Source organism: Sinocyclocheilus anshuiensis, unplaced genomic scaffold, assembly GCF_001515605.1.
Source record: "Sinocyclocheilus anshuiensis isolate Anshui unplaced genomic scaffold, SAMN03320099.WGS_v1.1 scaffold553, whole genome shotgun sequence".
NCBI classification, from domain to species: Eukaryota; Metazoa; Chordata; class Actinopteri; order Cypriniformes; family Cyprinidae; genus Sinocyclocheilus; species Sinocyclocheilus anshuiensis.
Window position 1 is genome coordinate 1,543,796 of NW_015539821.1, and position 12,140 is coordinate 1,555,935.

Sequence of the window (12,140 nt, forward strand, 5' to 3'; positions counted from 1 at the left end):
TGTTCATTCAATTTCTTGAATGTTACTGCTAAATACTGTACCTGAAAAATAAAGCACTATTTGTTTTATTTGTATATTATGTGTATTTGTAATGTATATCTTTGTTCTTATTTTGTAATAACAAAGATAAAATAATGACAAAGATTTTTATCTTTGCTCACTTTGCCTAAATGTCTGCCATTGTTTTTTATTTTATATTTTGTTAAGGTGTAAGAGGTGTTATGTTTCTGCACTCTTCCATATTTAGCAAATTAAGAAAACTTTGTCTAAAACAATTTTTGTGATGGTTTGTATTTTTTGTGCTCTGTATGGAACATCGGTGCCTGTTTAAGTGATGAACTCCATTACTTGTGTTTGTTTTCAGACATGATAACAGACGTTTTATACTTGTGCTACAACTTTTTGGCCTGTGCTACAAAACTTTCAACCTCTAGCACCTCTAGTTAAAAGTTAACGTACAGCCCTGCATACAGTGTAACCAGTGTATTCCGATTCCTAGGTGAATGAATTGTATGAGCCATTTTTTTAGTGAATCAGAAATATACAGTACAGTGCGAGCAGTGTAGCCAGGTCTGAGATCAAATTAATCATATGATCCATTTTTTAATGAATTAAAAAAACATACAGTTCAACCAGTGTAGTCTACTAACTGTAAGACTTAAATTCTTGTTCATATGACCATGTGTTAAAGATTAGTTAAAGATACCCATTAGCATTTTGCCAGTAGTATTTTATAAAAAAATACATTTTTAAAGTGTTTTGTATATTCATCATTTAATACATAGCTATGGCCAAGTATTGGATTGCATTTTTCACCTCTAAAAAGTCATTTGATCCAGAAGCCAGAGACTATTACATTATTACATAATGTCATAAACTATTGTCATATGAAGGCTTTTCTCAACTAATATTAATGTATTATTTGTGAAAAATTAATGTTATTATATGTGATCAATTTGATTAACTAATTGGCATGTTATGTAATTAATTTTATCTCAATTTTAGACACCAAACTTCCATAGTCAGTGTGTAGCACAAATATTTTAACCTAACCAAAGTATTTTCTTATTTTTCACAATTTTCTTTTTATCCCTCCAAGCCTACAAAGTGCATGACGAAGTGCTAAATTATTTAACTGCATTATATTAGTTTTAGTTTGTGACAAGGGATCAGTAAAAATTGTTTTTTAAAATCAAGGGTATTCAATCAAAAAAGTATTGTTATACTGAAAGCAGGCTTCAGGCTCGGTAATGGTTGGTCATTATTTAGCGTTTTATCCGTTATCCATTTAGATGTAAGTACTCTCGGCTAGAATAAAAAAACAAAACTAATGAATGACTTGCAGCTTTCTTTACCCAAAGAACATCTGTGCCTGTCTTTCTAAGACTCAAGGACTCGTACAGTTAAACTCTAGCATACCTTTGAATTAACCGCAGCCAACAAGGGAGTGGCGTTAAACACTGGCAGCTTGTTACTGGAGGCTACAACTGCATTGTAAGGAGGAGAAAAAACATTGTTGGTCCCAGCTTGTTAAAAACCGGAGTCTGTGTTTACTAAGGGCACTGTATAGCAAACAGTAACACTTAAACTGGTGGAGGACTCTGGGTACAGCCTGACTGCTGAGTCTTGAGAACATCTGTTCCTCACGCTCTTTGTTCTCTCTAAGAGAGGCTGTCCTCTCCTCTCTGCTCCTCTCCGTTCTGCCCACCGTTGATGTGATGCGCAGAGAGCCACACAGTGGTCCCACCAGTGGAGGCGTAATTAATAGTGCACCTCACTGTGGTTAAAAACTAGAAGTTTATCCTCATTAGGTTTGTGTTGGCTGACAGCTCCGATGCGAAAACAGGCCCATATGTGACCAAGTGTGTGTATGTTGGTCTGAGGAGACTGCTGCAACTTGCTGTGAAGTCTCTCAGGGACCCAGGGGTGCAATTATCCCATGCCATAGATAGACTAGTGGAAGAGGATGCAATGGACAAGCACTGCGCACCTCTAAAGTCCCAAAAAATGTAAGAAAAGGCAAGTCTGAGAGCAGTGACTGAAGCACAAGGGGAGAAGATTTCCATCTACTGACGGTTTCAGACTCCTTAAACACTTACTCGAGGGGTTTACTGGCTACCCCAAAATCTTTGGTAAAAATATAAGTTTTTAGTGTATTTTTGGTCAAATAAATATCTAATGTAGATATAAAAAAAGATATAAATAATAGATATAAATGATGTAAATGTATAACATTAAATTAGGCAGGAGGAAATATCTATAAGGTACCTGTTTTAACATAACTTTAATAACACAAACTGTTTGAGATTTAATTGTGAGCCAATTGCTTCATAGACATTCTCAAGACAGAAGTCAGTTTTAAATTAAACCTCCAAATAAATTACTTGTATCTTTCAATGTTAAGTCTTTTGATTATTGTAGATAAACAGACACTCATTACACTCACTTTTAATTCAAGACAGCATTCTAAACCATTTCTGATTTCTCCATTTAGCAGGATGGAAATTCAATTTGGAATAGCTGATTATGAGAACGTTTTACGAGTCTTTTTCCTCTTTTGAGTACACTGGCTTGGGCCGTAGTCAAACAAAGAGCAACGATTAAAAAGCTCCATTACCCAACCTTATTTGAGCCTCATTTTATAATTAGAAAAAGACATCCAAAGCAATTATACAGATGAGTATGTGGATTTAATGCTAGTGTATGAAATTGGTTTTAAAGCACCACCATGGCGATTCCACGCAGAGGATGCAAAACTGTGCTTGCAAAATCTGACTCCTCCCATAATACTCCCCATGCACTGATTTGAGCGATCCTACACTTCAGTGCATGCAGCATATGTATATACTAGCAATAAAAATGGCCCCCAGCTCTGGGGAAGTTAGTGTTAGATTAAAACAGGTACCTTGTTATTCTGAATTAATAGACCGTTGTTCCCCTCAGTATTTCCCTTAGAGGTTTGAATCTTCTAAAATATTGATCACCCAAGGGAATGCAGAGATTTACCTAGAATCTCGAACAAGAGCAGAAGCCCCATATGGTTTTCTAATGGGTTTATAATGATACCTGCTTGATTTCCAAACAAAACTGTCTTGATGTCACACTACTGACTCGCTTTTTTAACTACTCTCCCTCCGTTTTCACAGCAACGCTGACTCGCTTCAAACGACTCTCATGAAGCGTTTTCCCAATCTATCAAGTGTGTGGACCACCAGCAGTCTCGCACTGTGATCTCCCATTGATCCCAATTTCATGTAGGCCTACAGTCTTATTAAAGCTCTCTGCTGCAAGGCAATGGGGAAGATGGGGTCTATGGTAGCTAGCTGTGATTAGTTCAGTTTTCCCAGGGATGACTACCCTGGGAAATATTTCAGCAATACCATAAGCCAATTAGGGTGGGTTAAAAACATTAGCGTCCGCAGACTTTGTTTAGTGCGAATCGTCTGCGGTCGTGAACAGGTTCACGCTGAGATGCAAATGCCGGCGTTTGATTCTGGCTCTGGCAGGAGGAAAAAAAGCGTCTTAATTTGAACAAATGGAGGGAATCATGTCAAGTAGCAGCTGTTTGGGTTTGGCTGTGGAATTTGAATTGGGCTGGAAAAAAACAAGCTCAGTAGATCAAGCAACAGCCGGCCATAATGATCTGCAAGGCGTCACTTTTTTTCCCGCGTGAGATCAGAGCAGCATGCTCAGCCTCCTTCTCACCGCAAACATCCACATGTAAAGTCTGCCTCGGGTTCTCCCCATGGCTGGGCGGATGAAAGGCAGCTCTTCTTAACCTTATTAGTGACCCGGGCCTTCGATCAATCCCATTGAGCCGTAGGTGCCTGGAAGGCCCATTTCTTCCCTGTTGTGCTGAAATGAAGCCGATGCGGCCTGCTTGACAGGGTAATTAGTTTTAATGAAATAATACAGCCATTTTAGACAGCAATTAAAACCTGCTTTCATTCCTCCCATTAGGGGAACTTAAGGTTTTGCTTTCATTCCGCCGCATTCCGTAATGATTTCCAAAGCTGGCCACGTTAAATGGAACGCTTAAGCACCGTTAACCCTCCGGGGAGCTCTGGGCCGGCCGTCACTCCTCTCCAGCGACCGCCAAAGTGGAAGAGAGAAATGCAAACAGAACCTTTATCACATGTGTCACTTTGTGCGGTTGCTCTAATTGCTGTCCTACACTTTCATATAAACAGTCATGCTTACTGACACATTTATAGTGGTGCACCCTGCAGCCTCCTGCTTCCATCTAACCAATTATTCAGGCCTGTTCCAAATTACTTCTTTAAGAAGCTGTCTCCTCCTTCGGCTAGAGCAGTGGTGACCTTGCGTTGGCATGCGCTAGCATGTTTATTTATTTATTGAAATAAACCTGCTTGATTCAAGGTCTCGTTGTGGAGCTCCCTAACCAGGATCCTGATTAGCATAAGGCGAGTGAGGTTAACGTGTGTTTCGTGCAGCGAGGGTGGTGTTTATCACCTCTAATCGGGCCGCAGTTTCTTCAGGGTTCACCTTTTGGCCACAGGTATGTTAAGGCTAAAGAAGTTTAGGCTTCTTTCCTCGAAGGGCAGCCAGGCTGCAAATCCATATGCGTCTGAAAGAAGATTCCAGACAAAGCCGTATCTCGGAGGGAGTGGTCAATGCATCATGGCTAATGCTAATTAGAGAATAAAAATGAGAGATTGGGCATTTCAGAGGGCCGTGAAAATGACAATCAGATAAAACCACAGAACGACGCGCAAATAGCTGGAAAATAATAACCGAAGTGACAGGTAATTACGAGGATGGTATTCGTCACTTAGATAATAAACAAATATAGGGTTTATCATCGGTGATGATGGCTGCTCTATATCCAGTTATCCTTTTTTTAATTGAGTTGGGCATTTGGTGTTAAGTCAAGCCAGAAATACCCTCTCCGGTGGCTTCAGCCAGCTTTTATCGGTCAAAAACACCACAGAAAATAACAAGCCATATCGTGTCATTAAGAGCACTGGTGCATACACAGCAGGGTGCTGTTGTGATCTTTTGAAGTTTGCTCCCATCAGCAGTATGTCCTGCTCATTCCCAGAATCCCAACCCAGCCGAGTGCTTCATGTAGTACAATTGATTAGGCAGCTACAAATAAAAGCCCTCAATTAAATTTAGATCATAGGATCTGAGTTACTTTTTTAAATATATCAAATGTATTTGTAGTTTTTGTGTGTCATGCAAAGTTAATATTTTCTGAATTAATCAGTCTTATTGACTGAATCAGTTGAGTGAATGATTAATGTTTTGAACGAATCGAATGAGTGAACGATTCATTTATTTACTTAGAAAAAGAGTCATGTTTCCTTCCTGAGTGAATCAGTGTTTTTGAACAGTTCAGCTGACTACTTGCATAAATCACATAAAATCATCATAATGACAGGCGCTTGTTTTATCAAATGAGTCAATTGACTCACTCATAAAGACAGGCTGAATTCAGAACAACATACTCATACTATTTTTGATTCATTTACTCACTCTTAAAGACAGTGGTTGCATCTGAATATGCATATTTCTTTACTAATAGTAGGCAAATGTACAGGATACTTAGCAGTGTTTAAATGTTAAATTAGAATTCCACCCCAAACACAAGTTCAGTCACTTAACAGTGAGGAAAAAGTAGCAAAAGTAACTTAATACTTCAGTTTTTATAGTGGGAGACAACACAATTAGTTATGTTTTATACTGAGTAATGTTTTAATGCGTTACTTTTAAAGTAACCCATTATTGATGTGTTGTGTTCATAAGTATCATTTCTCTGTCATGGCAAAGGAGCAGGTTTGTCTTGTGTGTTCATAGTGAAAGCCGTGGGTTTACTATTTTAGCTTTCTGTGCAATCAAGTGCTCAAGTTTCCTGACAAACTGCAGAAGAGATGAGTTCTAATTACTCCTTCTCTCTCCCTCTCTGTCTTTCTTTCTTTCTCCCCTGTCTCTCCTCTTTTCTTTTTTTTCTACCCATCTCCTTTTCTCTCCACAGCAATTTGGGAAAATTTTGGATGTGGAAATTATTTTTAACGAGCGGGGCTCTAAGGTAAGTCAGCTGGAAGAGCAGTTCTTTGTCACTTCATACTTCTTCCTCCCCACAGGTCTCCTCTTCCCTTCATGAGCCGAATAATTACAGCTCTTACACAGCAGCCGCAAAGTGACTCAAACGTCACACTCTCACACTCGCTCATTCTGAGCCGAGACACGTTTTGGAAAGGTAGCTACGCTGAGAGACAACTGAGCAGTTTCGGCTGAGAACTCGCCCAGTTATATAATTCAGAGAAGTGAACGTCTGACCAACACGCAGTGATTCTGCTCTTAGAGCTGTCCCACTGTAATAAGATTCAGCTGTGTAAGTCTCTAGTCTTGTGCTAGAAAACGGGTTATATATAGCCATACTTCCATACAGCGCTGCTGGTCTCAAAGGACGGTGACATTTTGCTGAGGAGAACTTCTCTCACCTCCTCCTAGGTGATTCACAGGGGTGAATCTGCTGGAACAAACCGTCACAGTGTACTCAACCTTAGCAACGCACATTATAAGATCAGCCGATTGTTCACAAATAACCTGTTTCCTACTGGCCTTTTGAATTTCTACGCAGTGGCTCTGTTTCAAAATCTAGTGAGCTGCCTACATAGGGAGGCTTGATTCACAATGGATTCCAGCAGATTAGCTAACACTTTGATATGATAATATGCATAAAATCACATTGCACATTCAATTATTGGGGAAAATAATCAACTTTTAAATACACTAAAGTACTTTTTACTGATTCCTTTCAGTATTGAATAACATGTTTTAATTTTTAAAATAGAAAAAATTTGAATATTATGTGTAATTATAATTGACTATAAATATATTTATGTATATATAATATATAAATATATAATATTAAGTTTTGCACAATAGAATACTAAAAAAAACTACAAAATAATTCAAAATAATATAATATATATTTATATTAATTATAATTTTAATATATATATATATTTTAAGAACATGCTTTTTCTAATAATATATATTATATATAATATATATTATTAGAAAAAGCATGTTCTTAAAATATATATATATATTTTAAGAACATGCTTTTTCTAATAATATATATTATATATAATATATTAAAGTATTTGGAATAAACACTGCATTTATATAATTATACTGTACAGTATATAGACATGTGCAGAGTTTTTATATTTATTTATTTATTAATGCATTTAATTATTTACATATATTTACATTTATATAAAATCTATTGATATGCTGACTTATAATTTGTCCAAAAACAAGGTATCTTAGCAAGCAACATAATTAAGTTGCCTACCTTTTGGAACATCATCTGCACCTATGATCCCTTACTATACTGCCTCTGTAGGCAGCTCACTATAGGTATTAGAACAGAACAAGTACTGTATGTTTGTGTTATTTATATAAGACAGTGGCTCATCATTCTAGCTGTGTAAGCTAATTAAATCCCTGATAAAAGGGGAAAACTACAAGCGCTATGTTGAACACGGTAGCGCAAAATGTCAAAAGGATTAATTTTGCTGCCCATTCCTTTTTGATTTTTCTGTTTCCTCGTGGACCAAGGACAACTGGACTGATCTTTATTCATGCCAGACACAAGGAATGGAGTGTCCATGTATGCATATCATAATCACAAGCCTCCCAAAGCAATTACCAGGCCGTACTTGCAAAGTGTGTATGAACTAAAAGACCAGGGCTTGTTCCACGCTCTTGTTTGCTGTGCATACCTAATAGCTGTTCCAGATATGGCGTTTGGGTTGTAGTTGGCCATAACTCACAGCTGGCAGCAGAGGTGGGGGTGCGGGAACAGAGCAGGTGCTTCCCAGCTAGAGCGCAGGATTGTGTGCATTAAACCTCTGAGCTCCTATATGGCCTTGGAAACATTCCTTACATTAGTTTATATCATTTAAAGACAAGGGCAACTTCTGTAATTTATAAAGAGTTAGCTTTATGCTTACTGATGTTCTTGGCAAGACAGATACGAGATGCACTAATGTACATATGCATGCATGCCAAATGTTTCAATATTAAGATATGCAGAATTTGTCACTGCTGAATATAATCCTAGATTGCTTTGTCTCTTTTCTTGTAGTTCTCACCCTAAAGTAGGGCTGCACGATAAATCGTATTTTAATCGGGATCATGATTTCTGCTTTTACTCGATTCGTTAATCGAGCATATTCATCTGCGATAATTGCCAGCCATTTTTTTAAACCCTGAAAACATTTCATTTTAATTTAGAATTTGCGTCATCTTGCATTGGTAACGAGCCTCTAAAAGCTTAGATGGTTGTGGTTGCCAGACTTCATGAGTTTAAATCCCCCAGTCAAAGATTTTTTTTCATAAATCAATATATTTTCTGACCAGTGGTTCAACCATGTGACATTACAGAAAAAGCGCTGATAAGCTGAAAACACAGGCGAAAAATGTAATTTGGAGTTTAGTGATCTCTGTTGAGATATTCTGCTCAAGTGTTATACAACCAGTCTGACGTCTTTCACGCGGTCGTTTGCTGCGAGTAAATCTGCACGCAATCCATGCGAGTTGACATTGTCTTGATTTGTGCTTTTGTGAAAGTGCATTAATTCTGATGAAATGTAAAAAAGAAATGAATAAAACCATAAAATTGTGATTAATAAACAACATTTTATTTTTGAGCAAAACAATCGTGACAATTACTGTGCAGCCCTACCCTATAGTCCTAATTTCACCTCTTACTAATGGATAGAATTTGCAACCCTGCTGACTGTGACATCCTTCTCTTTCTTCCTCTTTCTTCTTTTCACACTCACTTTATTCGTTGCCCATTAAAATATCTTCAACCACCCCTTCATCCTCTATTGGGAATCCTCTGTTCACATCATCTCAGGGTTTTGGTTTTGTAACTTTTGAAACAAGCGCAGATGCAGACCACGCACGGGAGAAATTAAACGGTACAATCGTAGAGGGACGCAAAATTGAGGTGCTTTCCTGATCTAACTATCAATACCCCACCATCCCCATCCCATGAGAACATAAGCGCTGTCGGTTTGATGGAATGTGCTTGCACCGTTTCATTTCACCGCATTGCATCTCAAATGCTCACTTGATGTGTGCATGCTGCATGTTTCATGTGTCTTTTTGGTTTTGTGGATAAAAATTACTTGTGACATACGTGATAATTATTGTGTGTTTGATGTGAATGCCATCAGATTTATGCCTTTTTGCTTTGATGTGTATGTGCAACTGTAAGAAGCTTTTAAACTTTTTTTATCATCATTTACAGTGTGTTTTAACCGATGCTCCATCTCTAAAAATATAAATTTTATTTTCATCTCAAGATATCAAAGGCCTGTCAATGTGACTTTAAATCCCACTTGTTTATCCTAGACAGCCGAGGTTTATTTCTTCTTTTACATGTCTTACTTGAGGACACAGTCTCTTTTTCTCTCTCTTTTTTTCCCCTCTTCTCCACAAGGCTATTAAGATTTTCTATAGGACAATTAAGATAATTCATGTAATGCACAAACAATACCTAGACCTATATATCAAGGGAGAGTCGAGGCCAGTTGTTTCCTCAAGCTAAATGACCTCCATGGGCCCTGTGGAACGGAAAGCTATTAACGCTAATTAACATGAGGGTGAAATACTAACATGGCTTCTGTTGCCAACGGCCATGTTTAAATTCCTTTAGTGCCTCCCAACAAGCTGCTTGGTCTCGCTGTGTGTTACTAAAGTCCCTTTAAGGCAAGTCAGTTTGCTCGGCAGCCATCTTGGTAACATCCCCGAGCAGCTATTTTCTGTGTAGGCAGCAGGCAGCTTCTATTTTCTTGGGAAAGGGAAAGGCCAAGAGCTCTGTGAAGATTATATGTTAATGATATAATAAAATCACCAATAAAAATATATCTATTTTTTCAGGCTGGTTCAGCTTAAGTGCATGTGCAAGTGCAAATAAACCAGCCGCCATATTAAGCATTATTTTTTGGTGTTACATGTAACCGGAGGAGCTTTGTACAATGTGGCTCCTCCTTCCTGAGGTTAAATTTAGTGCTCATGAAGCCGCCGCCTCAGGGTTGTAGTGTCTGGGAATATGTAGAACTGTCTAGACAATGTGGCAGATTAAATTGCGGAGAAGGCCTCAAGGAAGCTCCCTCAACTTGGCTAGTGGGGAATTCCAATATACTCTGGGTTTCATTAAAGCCCATTTCCAGAGTTGCTCTGTTTCATTACATGTTGAGCCAGATGTCATCATCCAGCTCTTCTACAAACAGCCTGGATTAGATCCTACATCCAGCAGGAAAACAGAAGATCAGAGCTTGATGGATCACTTTCATTTTTAGCATCTCATAATTTTTCAACTGATAATTAGAGCATGTGAATGTTGTTGTTTTTTTTATACTTTGCGGAGAAGCATGAACCAGATTTTGTCACACTCATGTCTGTGGTATATGTGCCTGTATTCTTTGTGTTTTGTTTCTCATATCTACTTTTTCTTCACAGGTAAATAATGCAACGGCACGAGTAATGACAAACAAAAAAGTGGCCAACCCATATACAAACGGTAAGAGCTTTTGTTTTTCACTGTAAAAACATTCAGTGGCCCCAAATTTATGCGTAAAATGTATTCATTTAATTACATTATATACATTAGAAACTATTAAAAAAAATAAAAAAAATAAAAATAATAATAAAAACGTATCCCTAACCCTAACAGTATTTCTAATATATAAAAAAATAATTTAAAACCCATTTCTGTATATTTTTTAGAAATAATTATATAAAATTATAATTCTATTCCTATTCCTATTTTTTTTTTTTTTAAACATCTTTTTGTTAAATGTTTTGTTTGATTAATGTGGGCTTTTTTAAATTAATCCCGCTTGGTTTCGTATTTAACTGTGAATAATAACTATGAACACAACCATAAATTCTCATTCTTTATTCTAAATTTTATAATAATTGAAAACCCAATTTTGTATATATTTTTAGAAGTTAGCATATAAAATTATACTTTATATAATATAAATTATATATAAATATAATTTATTCATATATATGATTACTCATTTAAAACCAAATTATTTATTATTTTTATAAATTATTATATACAATTATTATTTGTATTATTTTTTTTAATAATTGTAAAAAAAAAAAAAAAACCTCTGAAATGTTTTAGTTCTTTAAAGGTAATCTCACTTGTTTTGATATTTTGTTATCTAATGCAGTTTAAATTTCTCTCATTCTTTTTAGGGCTGCTCATTTAAGCTCTCATCAAGTATAATATGCACGATGTAATGTCCATTTTATTTCCCTCTAAAAAGAGGCTTAATGTAAAGAGTGATCTCTTCCTTTACAGCTCTCCTTATGCTATTCGGGAGCACCGGGGGAAAGCTTAGCTGATAGGGATCAGAGTAGAGAGGTGGCTCGTTCAGCGCAGGGGTCTTGGTGGGGTCCTGAGCTCTTCTGCTGACGCTCATTCCCTCAGACTGCAATGGAGAGAGAGAAAGAGAGGGGGAATCAAAGAATCAAATATATCAGCAGCAGTGTAGACCCCCCAGCTCTACTTCAGTCACAGCCAATGGGGAGTGAGAGGAGGCTATTTTACAGCCCACATCTATCACTGACAGCACACCGGACAGCACTCACTACTCTCTTGCTCTCTGTCTCTCATTCTCCCTCTCCCTTTCTCATCCTATATCGCTCGCACTCTCCGAATACCCCGATATTGCCGCCCCCTAACTCCTTCAACTTAATGTCGTCTTAAATATTTTCCCGTCATATCACATCTCCTCCTCTCCCTCCTCCCCCTTTTCTTTGGTTCTTTTCTCCAAATCTCTGCTGTTTCTTTTCAAATTCCTGCCAGTCCCTTGAATTAATCGGCGAAAGATCGAGAAACAGACACTCCACAGGTCAAGGCGATAAGCATTCGCAGCTAATTCTCTCTTCCCCTGTGTATTCCTCTACAGGCTGGAAGCTGAATCCAGTGATGGGAGCTGTCTATGGTCCTGAATTTTATGCAGGTAAACTGCATTTGAGTGTTGTGGTCACAGGGCCCCGCTCGGATACTTACTTTGATTCACTGTTCGTCAGATGTGCTTTGATTTCTGGATCAAATTCAGACACAGGCG

The 12,140-nt window shown here is 37.6% G+C and overlaps 1 protein-coding gene across 5 annotated transcripts in view; it reads left to right on the forward strand.

Moving 5' to 3' along the window:
• LOC107684054 (RNA binding protein fox-1 homolog 3-like) overlaps positions 1–12,140 on the forward strand; it is a 451,861-nt gene that overhangs the window by 415,086 nt on the left and 24,635 nt on the right. For 4 of the 5 annotated variants that reach the window (XM_016480199.1, XM_016480195.1, XM_016480197.1 and 1 more), the window contains exons 8-11: positions 5,999–6,052; positions 8,903–8,995; positions 10,513–10,573; positions 11,979–12,032. In XM_016480199.1, the coding sequence (XP_016335685.1) occupies positions 5,999–6,052; positions 8,903–8,995; positions 10,513–10,573; positions 11,979–12,032 (262 nt within the window). The remainder of the gene's footprint in view (positions 1–5,998; positions 6,053–8,902; positions 8,996–10,512; positions 10,574–11,978; positions 12,033–12,140) is intronic. The other variant, XM_016480200.1, reaches the window with a different exon arrangement.